The 21,277-nt window shown below is 40.7% G+C and overlaps 1 protein-coding gene across 1 annotated transcript; it reads left to right on the forward strand.

The window, feature by feature from the left end:
- The first annotated feature begins 6 nt into the window (after nucleotides 1–6).
- On the forward strand, nucleotides 7–18,780 carry LOC124260063 (U2 small nuclear ribonucleoprotein A'-like). Its single transcript, XM_046694308.1, has 8 exons — nucleotides 7–205; nucleotides 1,021–1,061; nucleotides 11,607–11,713; nucleotides 12,846–12,971; nucleotides 13,830–13,932; nucleotides 14,415–14,585; nucleotides 16,278–16,386; nucleotides 17,555–18,780. Exons 1-8 carry the CDS (start codon nucleotides 124–126, stop codon nucleotides 17,587–17,589), a joined length of 774 nt encoding a protein of 257 aa, XP_046550264.1. The 5' UTR covers nucleotides 7–123; the 3' UTR covers nucleotides 17,590–18,780.
- Nucleotides 18,781–21,277: the final 2,497 nt, after the last annotated feature.

Raw genomic sequence — 21,277 nt, forward strand, 5'->3', positions numbered from 1 at the left:
CGCATGCGTGACCGGATGTTACAACCATGCGGACGCGGTGAAACGTTTCGAATATACACTTTGTTGGCTTTTGGCGTTTACTTATAAAAACAATATATTATAGAAGAACTGTAAGCATACAAAATGGTTCGTCTAACAGCAGAACTAATAGAGCAGTCTGCACAGTACACCAACCCGGTGAGAGATCGTGAGTTGGACATGAGAGGTGAATGCAAGATTTCGTTTGATTTTTGTCAACAAATTTCGGTCACAAATTTCTTCATGGCTATCGCTAAGTAAAGTGATGGATTGTTGAATTTTTTGCCTTATTTCACATTTATCGAAGTATTACTTTGCAATATTGGTTTCGAACTCAGGCGATCACTGTTGAGGTTGCCTTCAAAAACCACTTGGAAGTGTGTAGAGAGTTAGAAACTTGACAAAAGGGTTAGCAAGAACCTGGTAAAATGTTACACAATATACGAGAACGAAATGAAGTAATTTTCGCAATGATAATAAACTTGAGTTATCTTTCGTTGCTATTTATCACTTCTTGATAAATAGTCCAGAAAACATTAATATCAAATACCATGTTCATTTATTCTTTCATAATTACATCATCATGTTTATGTAATAAAAATCAGGGCAAGTGGAAAATTAGTTGGGACAAGTTACTTTCTTTATGTCACTTGCCCCGAGTCAAGTGGCTTTTAAAAAACATTTTGAACCCCTGGCCAACCCTATTTTAGTAATATTGCTCACTGTGGTATTATAAAAACACTAACAGAAACACAAGAAGCAAGATTTCAATGCAGATACACGTATATATGAAATGTCATTTGTGATGGTTTGTGAAGACACAATATTTGAGGGACCTGAAAAGAGCACAGCAGTGTTTGGAAATAGATGACAAAGTGTTGTTGTGATTGTTTATGTTGACGCTAATTTCATACTCATAGTCTGTATAGACTGATACATTTGGTGTGTTCAGCTCTTTAATTGTAATATCATGTAACTAATTGCTTTTGTATTTAATTGTAGGCTACAGAATACCAGTCATTGAAAATCTTGGTGCAACACTGGTGAGTATTTGGCAACTAGGTGGGGGCCCTGGTAAGAGAATATGAAGATAAGCAGATTAGTTCCTTATGACTGTCGCTAGTTGTAACAGAGGTATCGTCATGACTGAATGGTCAGATTTTATGCAGTGTTTACCCTTAACCCTGAAAAGCTACAGTCACTAAGGACCCAGAACCATAAAAAGTTGTGGGTCTTGATCAGAATGTGTAGGCCCTATATTTTGGCTTCACTATATGTAATTCCTAGCAAACAAAAAATGTGACAACTAGCAAACTAAGTTAAAGAGTTTAATTTGACTCTAGTCACTGACTAGTGAAAAGGATACCCTGCAATGCATTCAGATAACTTGTTAGAGGTTAAGAGATCATATCTCGATAATCTAAATTGCTTCCTCAAAAATGATAGTCGTTTCACTTACAGACAACAGCTGCTGATCGAGATAAAAACTAGAAATTACTGAATGATATTTTCTGAGAAATAATGCTCTTAGTTATTAGGGATGAAAAAGCTGTCGGCCATAAGGACCTGCAGAAAACAAAAGCTTTGGGTCCAAGTGGTTTTCAGTCTTCTTCTGGCCTAAGGACCGAAGTTAATTTCGAACACTGATTGTATGTCATTAAATCCAAATGACAGGTGTGGTTTAATATCAACCACAGGTTTCCCTTGTCCAGTCTTGATTAGAGACTCCGACCATTGATGCATCTGGTATGTCATGTATTTGGACATAAAACAAAATACAAACCTCAAATAGGCAGGCCAGGGTATAATCATCAGTTATGGCCAGAGGATAAGTTCATCCCTTTTCATGACTAACAGAACAGGAATTACTATTTAAATGATCAATCATCATGTCTTGTGATGGTGTATCTCAAATTTCACATATTAATTTTATTGACTTCGTTTCTTAGTCATTGTGCTAACGCCTGTTAGTTCAACTGAATTAGCTGAATATACTAGAGGGATACAATGTAGTGTTTTTAAAAATGTTTACTCAGATAATGCAGGAAAATCTACAAATACAGAACTTATAAACACAAATTGATGGATGCGTATCATGTCATAGGTTAATACTGTATTTGCAACACACAGTGGATTGAATTTTTTGAAATTATTATTGTGCCCCCGCCACAATGCGGAACGGGGGACTATGTATTCAGCAGCGTCCGTCCGTTAATTCTTGTTAACGCAATATCTCATGAACTGTTGTACCCAATGTCTTGAAATTTGGTGACAGCCTACATTGGGAGATTACCCAGACACCAGTCGATTTGGGTGACCTTGACCTTATTTTCAAGGTCACCATGACACTTTGACTTTTCAAACTGTTGTTAACGTGATATAGTATGACCAGAAATTATTGAGAATTTTAGGAATATGTTTAAAGGCCACATGCAACGTAAAACACAACTTTGCAGATTCTGATACCTTTCGGTATGGACTTACCGAAACAAAGCGTCAAAAATGCAAATTCAACTTATAAAGTTGAAAAATAACGTGATGAAAAAAAACGCGCGAAATCGGAGTTCAAGCGTTTCACTAATTTTCCCCAGAAAAGTCTGGGGAATACAGGTTTCAACAGCTGGGCTGCGCTCATAGCATGTGCGCAGTGAAATAGGTTCTCGCAACTTGGAAGCGGGCTGTCTGGTGAATACTCGGTGAAGGCTTTGGTGTGAGCTATTTTCATAATGTTTTGTTGATGTCTCACAGGCTCGAGCTTTTTATATGTTATGACAGTAAATAAACTGTTTATATAATTTCATTTGTCTATTTCACCACACGTTCTTCTTACCGAGTCACTTTCTCAGTTCGATACTTAAAAGCAATGTCATTATTTAGCGTTGACACAATTTCTAACTGTGATATAGATATGTCGCTGTCACAGACAAAACTCAATGTCTTGTTTTATTGACACCTGTGTGTCTGCCTGCCTGTCTGCCTGCTAATGACAATATTCAATACACAACTGCTATCACTGACAGCATGCAATTTGAACTTAACACCAATCAGGCTATACACCATAAACAAAACGCATTGATTTATGGCCCGAGTTCGGTCTCTGTCACATTATGTAATTACACAGACAGGCAAGTGTGATACTTGAACACATGACATGTTATGATGTCTGTTGATTGCAAAATGTTATACACAAAAAATGAGCATGTATTTACAAAACCCAACATCTCTATATATACACACACAATGAGCCGCGTAGGCGGCATCTGCTAATGAACCAGCCGTTACACTTGAGTGCACACCCACCCGCTCTGACTGGGTTCGGTATCCCGGCTGCTTCGTTTCGAGGGAGGTAAACCCAAGTACAAAATATTGCACTTTTGATTTGCGATTATACGCTTATAATTTTGTTTATTTTTCCTTATCCTGACTCATGCTCTTTTGCTTGTCCCCTTCCTCTTGCGAACATAGTGGAACACTTGTATCTCCTTAATTGAAGCTCCCTTCAATGTAAAATCACTAATTGGTACTCACCCAAGAGTTGCCTCCCGTGCCGTAAGCGCGGGAACAGGTGTCGCCACCCTCTGGCCTCATGCTTCACTCTCTCCTTCTTCGCCCAGTGAGCAGGATGTGAGAGCGCCTGTGTCTCCTTACACACTATATCCTTTGGTTTTCTTAGTTACCTCTTATAGTTTACTATAAAGGTATAGCTAGTATCCTTCATTAATTTGCATTGATAATTAATTGTATTTCTACTGTTTATTCACGTGAGTTCGTGATTGTTCAGCTAGTATTACGTTGATGAAAAACTGTACTATTTGTAGATTACGTATTTCCGCTGCGGATCCGCATGTAGTATGCCCTAGTTGTACTACGCCTTGTGCGTTTGATTCACGTTGCAGTTACTGCATTAATTTAACCAATTCTGCCTTTAATAAATACCATCTTTGCGTCTTGAGGCGTGTTGCAGATAGGTCACGCCAAACTAGGTGTAGACATGGCGATACATCGGATTTCCCATCCAGTCAGCTGCTGTCGGCGACCCCTCCCGTCTGGTGTTCTGCTTGAGACCCCATCGGAAGAGGGACGTGGGATGCAGTCCGTCACCTCTAAGAAGCGACCGGCCTCCCCAGACATCCCGTCATCGCAGATAAAGTCCAAGAGGGCCTCAACGTCTTCTCAACGCAGACTTCGTACCCCAGGGCAGCGTCATCCTCCAAAGGGAAATCTGAAAAGTCGCCGAGAACTTTCTCAGCGAGATCGTTCCAGCAGCAGAATTGGGCCTCTCACGATGACCAGCCAATCATCATACCCGACATCGCCACAAGAAGCGACCAGTGACAGCGACAGTGACTTCAGCAGAGATCACCATGCAGCCTGATGCCTCTACACTGATGTCAGACGAGATCGCTGAGGGCCCCACCGCTATCAGCGCCCAGAGAAGGCACCATCTACTTAGCGCGCAGATCATCCCAGACGATCTAATGAAGCAGATCATGATCATGATGGAAGGCCACTACAGACTGGAGAAGCAGCCATCCCAGGGTCCGAGCCTTCAAGGCTCCAGCGTGACAGCACCCCAGAGGCACCCCTGTCAGCGTAGCAGCCACGACGATGCCGCCTTCGCGAAGGAAGTCACAGACCACCTGGACGAAGGACCCAGATGTACAGCCTTCGCGAAGGCGGGAAAGATCATCACCTTCTTCGGCGTCATACTCAGATACGGAATCTGATCATCAGACCTCACGGAAGCCTTCGCGAAGGTCATATCACCGTTCCCCAGGACCGGACGCAGAGGAAGCTTCGCGCAGGCGTTCGCGAAGGACACCTGAACCCAGATCGTCATCATCTAAAAGGACATCGAGGGACTACACAAGAGCTTCGCGAAGCTACCAACGGTCCCCTCACAGGTCTCCAAGAAGATCAACCTATCGATGTAGATCACCAAGACGATCGCCTCGCTGATCACCACGCCGATCTCCACGTACATCACCACGTCGATCACCTCACAGGTCTGCACACAAGCCTACAACTAGATCTCCACAAGCGTCAAACGATATAGAGATAGAGCCACACAGTCCTACATCAGAAGAGCAACAACCTCTCATTAATGATGATGGAATGGAAGATGATGGAGGAATTATTTTCTCAGATGCAGAGATAAGATATTGGATGGTCAATAATCTAGATCTCTCATCACCTTCCAAGAGTGGCAACACGGCGCAGACATACCTGATGAAAGAAGACGATGCAGATGCTATCACACTACCCCCAATCGACCCGATTGCACCACACAGAACCTAGATACAGCATTCCACAAAGCCACGAAGGTTCAGACACCACATCTGCCAAACTTTCACGCCAAGAAGTTCTCCACGCATAATATGGACCCCTTCTTCAAGGCTAAGACATCGATGAGAACTACAAGCTGATCTCCGATGCCAAGAACAAGTACTACAAGATTGATGATCGGAAATTGGTTCAGATAGAAACCATGACGAGACGTATGTTCTTTGGTCTAAATAGATCTAGAACAATAAATGAGACACTTATCACCAGATTTAAGTAACACGACCTCGGAAGATGATAGAATGATTTACTCGGCCCTACTGATGCAAAAAGAAGGACCAGCAGTTCTTAACAGATCATCTCACGTCTGTCTCAGCAGCACTGACCTTAGCTCGTCGTCAAGGCCTCCTCGCTTCCTGTAACTGGGGTGAGAACTTTACAGCTCCACTATATACAGCCCCGTGGTCTTCCCCATCCATCTTTGACGGAGGAATAGACAAAGTCTCCAAGGAAGTCACCAAGGATTCCAGAGAAGTCCTGATGATTAAATCGATGGACACGCTAGCCAGTGTCATTCGACAGACTTCACAAAGATACTCAGGGAGATCTAAATTCACGGGCCTACAAAGAGCAAGAGACAGGAAGATAGCCAGTTCCAGGGGAAGAGATTCTTTTCGTCGCCCATATGGCAACTATAGAGGAGGGTCAGGAAGAGGCAGGACACCCAGAGGTTCCCGCAACTATAAACCGTCACAAGTGGGTGGACGTCTCCAACTACACTGGGAAAACTGGGGAATGCTTCAAGACACCTATGTCTCCAACATTCTTCAACACGGATTTCGTATCCCACTACAGGCCAAGCCTCCGCTAACAGTCAACCCTCACAAGTTCGACGTACAGGCACAGCAACTACCAAAGTTAAGAGAGGCTGTTACATTACTCCTAACCAAGCAGGCCATAGAAGTAATAGATCAAGGAAACATCGAACCAGGTTTCTACTCCCCAGTTTTCCTAGTACCCAAGGAGAAATACAGACTCATTTACAACATGAGCTTCTTCAACAAGACTTATCTACGCAGATCACCGAGGTTCCGCATGATACATCTACCGCAGTTACGGCACATGATTCGCCCCATGGACTACATGGGCAGTATAGATCTACAAGATGCTTATCTGCACATCCCTATACATCCCGAATCCAGGAAATACCTACGGTTTACACTAGACGGGTTACATTACCAGTGGAAAGTACTCCCATTCGGAATATCATCAGCCCCATGGTTATTCACGAGGATAACGAAACCGATTGTTACCTATCTACATCGTCAAGGGCTACGCAGTGCGTTCTTCCTCGACGACGGGATACAAGTTGATCAAGATCCACAGCATCTCAAACTACAGTTAAACTACATCATAAAGCTACTAACACAGCTGGGATGGTTAGTAAACTTACTCAAGTCGGACCTAGTACCATCGCAAGATCTGCAATTCCTAGGCATTCGATTTATCACCAATCTCAACCGTATAGTCGTACCAGAAGACCGTTGGCTCAAGATCCAGCAGATCATTCCACCAGCCCTACTCTCTCCGCTACCACTTCGACAATGGCAGAGCTTACTAGGTCTTCTAACATCAGCCCAAGACTTGACAGTCAGAGGCAGATTACAGTTACGTCCCTTACAGGTCTTCATCAACACACATCTCGATGACCTACAACCATTCAGTCTACCGAAACATCTCAGACCTCATCTACTATGGTGGACCAAGGAATCGAATGTCTGTGAAGGGATTCGTTTAGCAGAGCAGGAATTCAAAACCCATCTATATGTAGACGCGTCGCTCCAAGGTTGGGGAGCTCATCTCACCAACCGGACGGCATCAGGGTTATGGAATCAGCTAGAAAGCAAGCTCCACATAAACTCATTAGAGATGAAAGCTGTAATCAACGCCATAAGACATTGGAGCAACATTCTACAGAATGCGCACCTAATGATACATACCGACAACTCGACAGTGGCGTTCTATGTGAACAGGCAAGGCTCAACGCGAGATCGCCCGAACCTTTTGACTTTAACCTTTCAACTGTTCAATTAATCCAAGATCTAAATCTACATGTCAAAGCATGCCACATTCCCGAGCCAGGAATATACTAGCAGGCGCGCTCTCTCGGACACATCTACCGTCGCCCGACAGAATGGATGCTCAATACAGAGATATTTGCACAGATAATCAAGCAAATAGGAGCTAGCTAGTAGATCTATTAAGCCACAAGATTCAACAATCAACTACCGACATTCGGTGTCACCAGTTCCAGACCCACAAGCATGGGCAAAGGGCGCTCTAAGCATATCATGGGAAGGCCTCAATGCGTACGCGTTTCAGCCCCAGCAATAATACCTCAAGTATTACAGAAAATCAGTCAAACACAGAGCCTACAACTCATTTTGGTCACCCTACTGGCCGGGCCAGAACGTGGTTTCCCATTCTAATACAAGAAATCGGTCAACCCGGCACTAGAGCTACCCAAGCGCTCAAAGCTGTTAATACATCCACACACCAAACAGGTGCACAGAAACCCAGAAGTATTCAAACTTCAATGTATGGACTGTATTAAAATGTGTTTAAACAAGAGAGGATATTCTACCAGGGCGGCAAAGCGGTCACGCTTGCCTTACGATACTCAACTCATAACTTCTACGACGACAAGTGGCACAGTTTCGAAAATTACACAGCAAACAAGGGTTTTACAGCGAGAGATGCTACGCATCCTCAAGTGGCAGACTATTTGTGTTACTTACGGCAAAACAAACATTTAAAAGGCTCGACATTGTCCACATATCTTGCAGCTTAGTTCTGTGATTTCTATGAGAACGGGTGTTAAATTGACAAAACACCAGAGTTACTGGCCTTACTACGTGCTTTCGATTGGAGGACCAAAGCGGAAGTTCCACGCCCAGCTTGGGATCTGAATGTAGTGCTACAACACCTCACAAGTGAGGATTATGAACCATTGGAATCGACAACCTTTGAATTTCTCTCACAGAAAACAATTTTCCTGTTATCGCTAGCCACGGCAGCCAGAATATCTGAAATTCACACTCTAGATTATGAGAGGATACAGTTTGATGACAATCAAAACACAGCGCACCTGGGATTAAGATGGGATTTCATCGCCAAAAATCAACTACCAGGCCAACCAGACAGGTTATTTCACATCCCTGCACTATCCTCGATTCTCGGATCTCAAGATACATTGGACTTATCGCTATGCCCAGTACGAGCTCTCAAAATCTATTTACGTCGTTCCAAAACAAGGCTTAAGATCGCTCAGAAGATTGTTCATCCCGTTATAAGCCTACTAATCAATCAGACAGAAGTCTCTCGTACCACCATATCTATATGGATAAGGACTGTCATTCTACGCCTTCTACAAGGCAGCAGGACTGGACCCTCCAACAGCATCAAATCCCCATGAAATCAGGGCATTGGCTTCCACCCTCGCCCTTCACGGTAACTGTTCATTGAATACAATTATGGAAGGATGCTTCTGGAAATCTAACATGGTGTTTGCTAATCACTATCTGAGAGATATCACCACCGAGGACGTCTCTGGCATTCACCATTTCGGTCCTTTGGTCCTCGCTCAGCAACTGACAGTCCCTCATAGGCGTTAATATTCACCCCCACGAGATTATTATGTATATTATACATACATTATTTAGCTTATAACTCCACGGAGTTCTAGGGCTATGTATATATTTAAACTTAGGTTATTCAACCTTAAGCTCATACTGAGTTTTATGTTCAGTTGTACAGCTTCTCTATCAGAGTCGCTTTTATATCTATTTATATAATTTGGTATATCAGTATATGAGTAATGTAATACCCCAGTTATGGTAATATATAACCTATGGCTTATTATAGAGGAAATATCCTAAGTCAATGCCTTTATGAAGTTCCATGAAATTATTACAGTATAAGTTATTTAAATCACTAATTATAAATCCAAAGTATTCTGTTTATGCCCACCTCCACTCCGGAGGATTCTACAAGCAAAAGAGCATGAGTCAGGATAAGGAAAAATATGTAATTTTTGAGTAAAATTGATATTTTATACTTATCCTGACTCATGAGGTTAGCCCTCCCATCCTCCCCACATAACACTTTGGATTTCCCTGTAAATTCAAGTGTTGGGCTCGCTAAATCAGGAGAGAGTGAAGCATGAGGCCAGAGGGTGGCGACACCTGTTCCCGCGCTTAGGGCAGGGGAGGCAACTCTTGGGTGAGTACCAATTAGTGATTTTACATTGAAGGGAGCTTCAATTAAGGAGATACAAGTGTTCCACTATGTTCGCAAGAGGAAGGGGACAAGCAAAAGAGCATGAGTCAGGATAAGTATAAAATATCAATTTTACTCAAAAAATTACATATTTGTTTTTTCATAATCAGCAATGCATATTATATGTCATGGAGAAGTGATAATTGTGTTTTAATTATGTTTGATTTTTTAGTTGCATGTGACCTTTAATTGGATTTCTAGTATAAACAACATTGACCAGCTATCAAGTGCTTGGTTTCATTCAAGAGAGACAACTCCGTTAATCCTTTTTCATTAGTTTGTGAAGAGTTATCCCCCTTTGTTTACTTGCTAGCAGACGACATTTTCAGTGATCCTCAGTATGGATGATTTAGAGAAGAGGAAGTTGATTTTAGAGTATTATAACAAGGACATCAGATCAGCTAAAGTGATTTCAAGTAGAACAGGCATCCCTTTGTCCACTGTTTATCGTGTTTTGAAAAATATTGCAAATGGATATGGCATTTAGCAACAGGGAGGTGCAGGTAGGCCCAGAAAATTGACTGTCAGTGACAGGAGGCGGCTTTGTATTCTTGTTGAACAAGAAGGTTGAACTGGTGCTTACAGCATTGAAATTTTAACTGGGACAATGTGATTTTCTCAGATGAAAGTTCTGTGTGGCTGTTTCCTAATACACTGAAATTCTGGACCAAACAAACTGAAAAACCTCTGTATCAGCGCCCAAAGTACAGTCCGAAATTTAACGTGTGGGGTGGCATATCTGTGTTAGGGGCAACGCCCCTCTGTGTATTTGAAGGGAATATGAACAGTGAGCGGTACATGGATATTCTCGAGGGACATTTTCTTCCATCTGCTCACATGTTCTATGGAAATGTTTGGATTTTCCAGCAGGACAACGACCCAAAACATCGTTCAAAGCATTCACAGGCCGGGTTTCGGACCCAAAATCTGACATTTTTAGACTGGCCAAGCTATAGCCCTGACCTAAATCCAATAGAAAATGTTTGGGGACTTATGAAGGAAAGTGTCAATAAGAAAAATCTGACAAATATTGCTGAAATGAAGGAAGAGGTGGTCCGATATTGGGACAGCATGGACCCTGACTTTTTAACTTCTTAGTATGCCCCTCCGCATTGAAGCCTGCATTGCTGCCCATGGTGACTTGACAAAATATTAACTGTTCACCTGTCTTTGAATCTGGAGTTATGTTCTGCTAATATTCACATTTAATACATGAGTAATGAGTGAAAAAAAAAAAATTACAATCTTTAAATTCTCAATAATTTCTGGTTGTACTGTATCTCATGCACTGTAGTATCCAATATCTTCAAATTTGGTGACAGCCTACATTAGGTAATTACGCAGACATCAGTCGATTTGGGTGACCTTGACCTTATTTTCAAGGTCACCATGACACTTTGAACACTTTTCAAACTCTTCTTAATGCGACATCTCATGGACTGTTGTACTCAATGTCTTCAAATTTGGTGACAGCCTACATTGGGGGATTATGCAGACACTAGTTTATTTTGGTGACCTTGACCTTATCTTCAAGGTCACCACGACACTTTGCACGCTTTTAACTCTTGTTAACACGATATCTCCTGGACTGTCACCACATCTTCAAGGTCACCACGACACTTTGCACGCTTTTCAAACTTATTAAACACGATATCTCATAAAACATTGCACCCAATGTTTTCAAGTATGTTGACAGCCTACAGTGGGTGATTATGCAGACACCAGTCATTTCAGGCATCTTGTATGTGACCAAAAAATAAAAAGTAGTAAATATAGATATTCCATTCTTTAGCGGTGGGGGACATTGCCATACCAGTGGCAAACACTTGTTATTATTTGTTTTCATATAAATTTTGTTTTTGTCATTTATTCAAAGTATTAGCTCTTAATGTTTTTTGGTCATTATAGTCAGTTGATACCCTGCTTTTTTATCTAGACAATAAACAATGTTTGACTTTTTTGTGCAGGACCAGTTTGACACAATAGACTTTTCTGACAATGACATTAGAAAGCTGGATGGGTTCCCGCTGCTTCGACGACTCAAGTCATTACTCTTCAACAACAACAGAATAGTGTGAGTTCATGTTTATTGTTTGTGTGGTTTAGTTGTTCTCTTTAATTAAGGCAAGCAGGGTTGGTTTTTAAACTCTTAATAAGTCTTATCCGTAAGTTTGGAAAAGTAGGTCAGAAAGTACATTTGTTATATTTGACATTTCACTTTCTGAGTAAAGTACAGATTGTGCTACCTTTGTTTTGTGGAGTCGCATCCAGGACTTAAACCCACAGTCTCAGAGAGAGGTTCCTTATTGCCAGCACAGCAACCAAAGAGAAAAGTACGAGAATCTGTACTTTACCCAGAAAGTGTTGTTGGTTTGATTTGTTGTTTAGCACTCAGCAATATTCCAGCTATATGGCAGCAGTGTGTAAATAATCAAGTGTGGATCAGACAGTCCAGTGATCAACAGCATAAGCACTGATCTAAGCAATTGGGATACGATGACATGTCAGCGAGTCTGACCACAAAAATCCTGTTACTTGCCACTTACGAAAAGCATGGGTTGCTGAAGACCAATTCTAACCTGCATCTTCATGGGTCATCAGAAAGCATAATCCATAATGCAACATATGTTACGTTTGACCAATTTCTAAATGGCATTGTGTATTCATCAGTCAGAAAGCATGGAAGTTAAATAGGTTTTCAGATTGTCCAAAAAGAATAGGTCTGCAGGCTTGATGTAAGCTCAGAATGAAATCTGGTTAGCGTAGGTTTAACAAGCTTAATAGGTTGTCAATGAGTCGTTAGTACCTGGTGACCAGCAAGATGACATGGCAATACATTAACGCATAGTTGTAAAATCATCCTACGGTATGTTGATCTTGTATGATTAATACCTTGGGCGGTGGGGTAGCCTAGAGGTTAAAAAAGTGTTGGCTCGTCATGCTGAAGACCCTGGTTCGATTCCCCACATGTTAACACTGTGTGTAGCCCATTTCTGGTGTCCCCCGTCATGGAATATTGTTGAGTGCAGCGTAAAACTAAACTCACTCACTCACTAATACCTGTATTCTGCTATTGGAACAGAGCATCTTTCAAATTCAGTTCGAAATAAAGTTATGTAATTGGTATTGGTGGCAAATTGGTGTAATGCATTGAGTGATTAAAAGGATGTGGTGATATTGACTTAACTACTCTGTACTTGTTGCAGTCGAATTGGTGAGAGACTGGAGGAGAGCCTGCCCAACATGGAGACACTGATCCTCACAAACAATGGTCTTCAAGAACTGGGGGATCTGGATAACCTGGGCTCTCTCAAGACTTTACTACATCTGAGGTATGATTGTGGAACTAGTCAGTCCTAATTATGCCTTGGTCTGTAGTAGTCAATATGACTCAAGCTTCAGTTGTGAAACCACATTTACTATTCACACTTTACTATGGATCAAATCATGGATTCAACAGAAAACTATGATGTGGGGTCAAATTTGGTTTAAATATCTAAGCTTATTGTTAGCATGGATCCTAGGTTTCAGTATGTCATTGCATGTTGTGGATCCCTGTCTGCTATTAACAGGTGATGTTTATTTGTCAATGACTCATTCCATGATTTGCAAGTTGGTGCCATGAAAACCATTTTTATGGTTACGCATGTATGGAGTGCATAAAGTTAAATAAAAGTGGCTGTTTGCCTAAAGAGGGGTTACCGTATCATTATTTATCCAGTTTTAAATGGATATAATTTCAAATTATAACTCTACATTAAGTGAAGTTGTGAATTTTTGTGATCCTTAGCTAAATGTGAGTAGTATATCATTCATCTCCCATGTCATCAGTATGTCAAGCTTGTTGAAAGAACTTCTTCACGAAGAGTGAATACCAATGATTGATAGCTTGTAACATTGCTCATGCTATCAACCATTGGTTTATCTGACTTTTAGGCAGCTATTTACATTGTTTCAGGTAGCTATGATACACATGACACAAAACATCATTTTTTACGAACTTCACAATCAGGTACATTCAATTACAAAGAGATGCATTTTAAATGTGAGAGAAGTGAGTTTGTTAAAGTTGTGATACACATGCTTTGAAGTGAATATATACAATATGTAATCCTGTATGTTTAGCATATGCACTGACTTGTGTGATTATCTGATGGGTTGCCTGATTGTTCTTTTTCAACTGTTTGCAGCTTGCTACGGAATCCAGTGACAGCCAAGAAATTGTACAGACTGTATGTAATACACAAATGTCCCCAGCTTCGAGTTCTAGATTTCCAAAGAATCAAGTTGAAGGTGGGTCATTGTTTACATGGTAAGTGAATTCAGTAGAGGATTGATCAATATATATACAAATATGTTTGATGATAAAATGATAATAGTGCATATTTATAATGCGTACATATATTATAAATATGCACTATTAATAATGCACACATATCCATGCTCGTAAGCATGCTCTTGGCGCAAACACATTATTACCCTGGATCACCCAAGCTGCCCGTTAGACCGCAAGGAGGTTATAGGCACATGACTTATCCCAACGGGTACCCATTTTCTGCTGGGTGAACAGAGTCAATTTTGAACAAACTCACTTGCCTAAGGTGAGACCACATGTGTCACTTCTGTTTCGTTGGTGAACTTGTCGTATTTTTCTTAATGATTTAATTTTCACAAATAAGTAGATCCTTCAGCATCCTCTACAGGTTGGTGCAAAGTTTTTGTATATTAGTGTCTGCAGGGATGAGATAATAGATAAATTTCATGTCTGTTTGTAGGAGAGGGAACTGGCAGCCAAGACATTCAAAGGCAAAAAGGGACAACAACTTGTGTCTGATATTGGTAAACGCAGCAAGACATTCGTCCCTGGGGAGAAGTTGCCTGAGAAGAGAGCTGCAGCTGCCAGTTTGTCCACAGGCCCGTCCAGGGAGGAGATTGAGTCTATCAAGGTTGGTCTCCATGTGTGATTGGACTATAAAGTCCTTGGTATGGTCATCACCAAGACCTGTGATTGTTATCCCCCTCAAAGCGTTTTGCGGGGGGTATTAAAATGGACTCCGTGCGTGCGTGCGTCCGTCCGTGCACATTTGTCTTTTCCGGAGCAGAACTCTAAAACTGTTAAATGTTTCTTCACCAAACTTGGCACATACATGGATCTGGTGGTGTACTGGTGCCTTTTGGTACTTTTGGAATTCTGAATTAAATATTTTAGGCGTTTCCATGGCAACAAGTTCAACTTTGACTGAAATTAGTGGTAGTGCTCTTTTCCGGAGCAGAACTCTAAAACCGTTAAATGTTTCTTCACCAAACTTGGCACATACATGGATCTGGTGGTGTACTGGTGCCTTTTGGTACTTTTGGAATTCTGAATTAAATTATTTGGCGTTTCCATGGCAACAAGTTCGACTTTGACTGAAATTAGTGGTAGTGCTCTTTTCCGGAGCTGAACTCTAAAACCGTCCAATATGTCTTCACCAAACTTGGCACATAGATAGATCTGGTGGTGTACTGGTTCCTTTTGGTAGTTTTGGAATTCTGAATAAAATATTTTTGGCGTTTCCATGGCAACAAGTTTGACTTAGCCTGAAATTGTGGTAGTGCTCTTTTCCGGAGCTGAACTCTAAAACTGTTCACTATTTCTTCACCAAACTTGGCACATAGATAGATCTGGTGGTGTACTTGTGCCTTTTGGTCGTTTTGGAATTCTGAATAAAATATGTTTGGCGTTTCCATGGCAACAAGTTTGACTTAGACTGAAATTGGTGATAGTGCTCCTTTGTGGAGCAGAACTTTAAAAACCTTTCAATACTCTCCTTCCACTGTTCTATATACACACCTAAATATTTGACATAATCATAACTCGTAGACATAATCATGAAGAGTATTTTGCCATTGCGGGGGATATTGATGACTTTGTCTTCTTGTTTTATTTATTTCTCACCAAATTGGTAACTGTCTTCAATCCATGTCACTTTTGTATTTTATCCACTCTTTAAGCTGACCTGCAGTTGCATAGCTGTATATAGTTCTTGTGTTCAAAGCGGAGACGTTCAGATCAGTAATTTAAGGAGCTACAATTAAGTGTGCAGAGTTGCATCCCTTGGGTGTGCCAGGAACCTGTCATCATGGGTTCTAATTCACTTCACCCAGCTCCATACCTGTTTTCATAGTTTCCCAATGTGGAAACCGTCTCTTTGAGCATTCCCCCCACGTTAAGCTGTGTCCTCGTTATACAACTGGAGTACTGTTAATTTATACCCGTATGTTCAAGGCAGTGTTGCATCTGACTCACTGACACATGAATTAGGTGTCTTATATAAAGATGGGTAAACTAGGTTCTTGACCAAAACTGGCTGTTGGGGTTGTGAAATCCTATTTGACTTATAAGGACAAACTTTATGGATGAACAACTTCTTTATTCAGGTGATGCAACGTTTTGATACAGATTCTTGTATCATTGTCAAGCAGGTACATACTATAGAGTTTGTCCTTATCTGACTCTCCAACTTCTAAATCTGCCACTCAAAGAAGTTACCAGTTACAGACTTATCTGTACCACTCAACTTTTGAAAGGGAATACCAAGTCAGTATATTTATATTTTTCATTACTTTCATATGCTTAAACCATTGACTGATTCCAGAGAGCAATTGCTAGTGCAAAAACACTGGAGGAAGTGGAGAGGTTGAACCAGATGCTGAAAACAGGTCAAGTTCCTGGGAAAGAGAATGTCCCAGCAAAGAAGAGTAGAGGTAATCCAGAAGTCCTTCATGCTAAAGTTATGTTTATCCTAAGGGATTGATGGTGTTGAAAAGTTAAGGCCTAATTCCAAAGAGAATTCCAGGGAATATATTTAGCTCCTGTCATCGTAAGTATAATATTTTGTGTTGGCACCTCAGCCATATCAGTGGCCTGTAGATAATATTAACAATTGTATTAAAACCAGTGGTTGGTATCATCAGCATTAACCTGCATCATGTGTGTGATGATATTTGTTCCTCCAAGACATCAAGCTTCAGGGAACCCATGAAGATCTGGGTTAGAATTGATCTTCAGTAACCCATGCATGTCATGAAAGGCGACTAACAGGATTGGGTGGTCAATCTCGCTGACTGGGTTCACACGTCATCGTATCCCAATTGCGTAGATCGATGCTCATATTGTCGATCACTGGATTGTCTGATCCAGACTTGATTATTTACAGACCACCGCCATATAGCTGGAATATTGCTGAGTGTGGCGTTAAACAATAAACAAACCAAACCAAGGTCTTAGTTGTCCTATGAAGTGGACCGCCTCCGTGGTGTAGTGGTTAGAGCGTCCGCCCGGAGAGCGTAAGGTCGCGGGTTTGATCCCCGACCGCGTCATACCAAAAGACGTTAAAATATGGTACTTGTTGGTCCCTGCCTGGCGCTCGGCGTTAATGGGTACAACAAGGACTGGTCGGCTCGGAGTCAGTATAAGGTGTCTGAGTGGGGTATTCATGCTTCACTGCGGCATGATATCTCAGTGGGCTAGCACTATAAAAGCAGCTTAAGTCTGGGCTAGTACAAGCAGCCGCACATACACATACACATGCATGCACGTCATCATATGAGCGAAATATTCTCAAGCACGACGTTAAACCCAATTTCACCTCACCTCACCTATGAAGTGTTGTATGAAGCTGAAGCCTATTAAGTGTGAAGCACTGCAAGTTTCATGTGATTCGAACAACTGCTTTGTTGCATTTCTTTGGCCATTTTAACACATTTTTTCTCTGGTTCAGGTCCAAATCACAACTTTTGCCTCTGAGTATATATACATTCTTCTTCTATGTTGACCATTTTGGATAAGTCCAAAACGTACTTATTTTGAGTACGGGGGATTATGTTTTGAGGTTGATGAAAGGTATAAACAGAGCTGTGTTGTGTGTTGCAGGGGACGTAGAGGAGGAAGAAGAAATGGATACCTGACACTGATGCTCACCATCATGTTGAACTCGCATCACCATCATCATCATTATTGTTAAACGTTGTTAATAATCATGGTTGCAGATTGGTAATAATGTACAGTGGGATGATTGTGAGAAAGCAAATTCCATTTGGTTCATGTTGCCAAGCTCCTACAAGGTGTCAAGGAGTTTCTTAAAGCATCTGAATAGCAAGGGACCTTACTCTTCCATGACTAACTAAAGAAAGAATATCTCAACATCAGCCTTAGTTTGTTAGTACAGAATGTGTATTTCTTTCCGTTTAGACCTTTCTCATCAATTGATATAATTTCAATATGTTACTTATAGGGGAGGTTTGCAAGTCATATTTCTGGGGACAGATTTGAATATTTTGTTTTTAAGTAAAAGATACAGATACTTGTTGATAATATTCAATAATGCAGATTAGGTACAGTAACATTTTATGCTTGCAGTATGAGAGTTTCTCTAAGATGATGTTCTAATTCTTTCAACAGATGAGTGACTGGGTTCCAATGGAGGCACTGCAAACCAGAAAAACGTATTTGTCAATGAAAGAGGATATTATTTTGTAAATTTTCTAACACAGTAACTTTTGATATATCCTTAATTTTTAATGTTAATTGTGAACCTCTTTCAGGACAAATATACTTACACAGCTGATAAGAGCAGATTGCACAGTGTGCTATGAGAACAGATACACACTCGCATCTTGTGTCAGATAAGAACAGAGATGACACGATCACTACAGCTTAACTTTCATGACTAGCAGATTACTACCGCTAGTCATGACGGGTTGCTGATAGCTTGGCCCTGTGTTAGTGAGTGATCTAAGCATCATGATAATTGTAACGCCCTTAGCTTAACAGTAACTTTTGACATTAGTAATGCTGGTCACATTTTGGCATTGTCAGTTATTGAATTTTCCAAAACCGGACACAGCCGTTTGTAGGTTTTTTTCCCATTAGAAAAAATGCTATGTTTTGATTCCAAAATTTCCTTAATTTGTATCTATTAATTGTGCAATGTAAAATGTATTTTGAAAGAAGTATGAACTAAGTATCTACCTTTGTGTATCAGAATATTAAGCTGAGAAGAATGACTTTTGTAAATTCACTTTAATGTTGAATTAATGCATTTCAGATGTCATTTGCATATGCTGCACTGAGGATCTTTAATAAAATGTTGAGAAGCCCAAGTTGTTTATTTTTGTTATGAGGGATAGACACTTAGCTTACATAAATTGGAAAGAAGTGATATTTTATTCCAGTCAAGAGTAAGCTTTAGCAGGAACTTTTCATTCCATTAGAAAGTTATGAATTTCAATAATAATAATGAGTAGATGTAATGCATTTGATTCCATACTCTACTTTATGCTCAAACCGCTAACAGTATTATTACCAATGGTCAGTGGTACAGTTGCTTTTGAAATATATTCTCAGCTCCTTTAGGAGTATGCATACAAAGCTGGAAGGTTTCACATTACCATTGACAGATGAGTGAAACGGCATCTTTCTGAGAAGTCACTTGCTTAAAGCAGGGATAATCTACATATATAGTCTCCCAGCTTAAAGAGACACCAGCTATAACACATTCAGTGTGGGGCAATACAAAAGCCCAAGGGAGTCATGGTGACAAATTTGGTCACCTTTTTGAAAAGTCACTTGCTTAAAGAGACCAGATAAAACATCTTCAGCGTGGGGCAATGACAAAGCCCTCAAAACTAGGGAGTCAAGGTGCCAAGTGTGGTCACCCATCCTATGCTATGCTAACATTGCTTACCTTCACCTCGCTGGTAATGAGCTCTGAACACAAGACCATGCACAACCACAAACATTAGATAGCTGATGTGAAACTTTGCAGTGAGTGATGTTTTCTCATAAAATCCACACTGTTACTGTAATAGGAAACTTCTCTGCAAGAAAATCTGATAAACCTGTCGTTTGTGAACTTGTCAGGTTAACTTGAAAATCAACATTGAGTCTTGTAAATTATCCATACGAGCAAGCAAAGCTTTCACATTGTTATGGTTTACCTGTCCGTGCATTGCGGATTAACTTTAGGATAATGGACCTGAAAAATACTGATAATATTAAATACAGATATTGATAGCTCAGTTTTGTTGACTGAGAGTGGCTTCCAGTTATGTTCAACAAACATTTTTCAAACTGGTCATGTACTATTTGTTGTGTGTCAGACCGCCTCCGTGGTGTCCTGGTTAGAGTGTCTGCCGACCGCGTCATACCAAAAGACGTTAAAATATGGTACTTATTGGTCCCTGCCTGGCGCTAGGCATTAATGGGTACAACAAGGACTGGTCGGCTCAGAGTCAGTATAATGTGTCTGAGTGGGGTATTCACGCTTCATTGCGGCATTGTATCTCAGTGTGCTGGCACTATAAAACCAGCTTTAGTCTGGGCTAGTATAAGCAGCCGCACATACATACACACATGCATGTCGTCATATGAGCGAAATATTCTCAAGCACAATGTTAAAACCCAATTTCACCTCACCTCATTAAGCACACAATCCAGTGCGAGAGATGTTTTGCCTGTAAAATCAGTAAATGAAATATTACAAAATGACGGAAAGTGATTTCAGGCATACTTTAGTCATAGACTGAATGTTTATAAATGGAATGTCTATTATGCTGTTACTGCTGTCTCTCCTGTATGACTGTCAAATTTGAAAAAAAGAGTCAAAGTTGTTGATATAAAGGTTGTCAAAGGTTGAATCCGTGGCATTGCTTCTTGATAATGTTTCGGCAGATTTTGTGTAGCTGTTGCTGGTTATGTTTGAAATTTTACTGCTGCTGTACTTCGTTTGAACCTCAAGGTGCTGGAACATCTCAGGAACATATCAAGTATATCTTTTTCATATTGCTGAGGGATTTTTTAGACATGTGGATGACATTTCAAAATCTGATGCATCACTGACAAAAATTAGCTATTTTGATTTGTAACATGCGTTCCCTAAATTTTTCAGGTGAATAGCTGACTAGCCGCTTAAGACGGGGTAACCTCAATGGGGCAGTTTACTCTCACCTTTTCGTGAACTCCTGGTATCAATATTATTTGATGGTGATTCATAAGCACATTCTCCGTCATCGTATCTCATGGTGTCAATCACTAGATGGTTTACAGACAGCGTTGTACAGTCGTAATACTGCTGAATGTGCAGCATCAAACACACACTCGTGATATAATCACAATTGTACAATTGTGGGGGCGGTGGGGTAGCCTAATGGTTCAAGTGTAGGCTCGTCACGCTGAAGACCAGGGTTTGATTCCCCACATGGGTACAATATGTGAAGCCCATTTCTGCTGTCCCCGTCCTGATATTGCTGGAATATTGCTAAAATCGGCGTAAAACCATACTCACTCACTCTTATGAATGTGGAAAGGGTTTAGAGACGACATGGATTGTTTGGAAAGCAGTGTTTTTCTTATGATTACTGATCATTGGTTGAGAAATTACATCTGAATGAACTTCCTACTTATTTTACACTACTTCTTGTTCATTCATTCTTATATTTGAGTGATCGAGTATGGTTTTACGCCGTGTTTAGCAGTATTCCAGCAATATCACGGCGGGGAACACCAGTAATGGGCTTCATTTATTTGAGTGAAATAACAAACAAGCAAAAGTAATGTGGGGAAATGACCGGCCAGATATATACTCAAAGAAACGAA

The sequence above is a fragment of the Haliotis rubra genome, unplaced genomic scaffold (genome assembly GCF_003918875.1).
Source record: "Haliotis rubra isolate DU_JTF1 unplaced genomic scaffold, ASM391887v1 Scf75, whole genome shotgun sequence".
Taxonomy (NCBI): Eukaryota; Metazoa; Mollusca; class Gastropoda; order Lepetellida; family Haliotidae; genus Haliotis; species Haliotis rubra.

What these genes read in the sequence shown, in the direction of transcription:
- LOC124260063 (XM_046694308.1), top strand. Translation starts at nt 124, where the DNA reads ATGGTTCGTCTAACAGCAGAACTAATAGAGCAGTCTGCACAGTACACC. An exon ending in TCGTGAGTTGGACATGAGAG is followed by an intron (nt 206 to 1,020) that starts GTGAATGCAAGA and finishes ATTTAATTGTAG; the next exon opens with GCTACAGAATACCAGTCATT. An exon ending in AGGAGATTGAGTCTATCAAG is followed by an intron (nt 14,586 to 16,277) that starts GTTGGTCTCCAT and finishes GACTGATTCCAG; the next exon opens with AGAGCAATTGCTAGTGCAAA.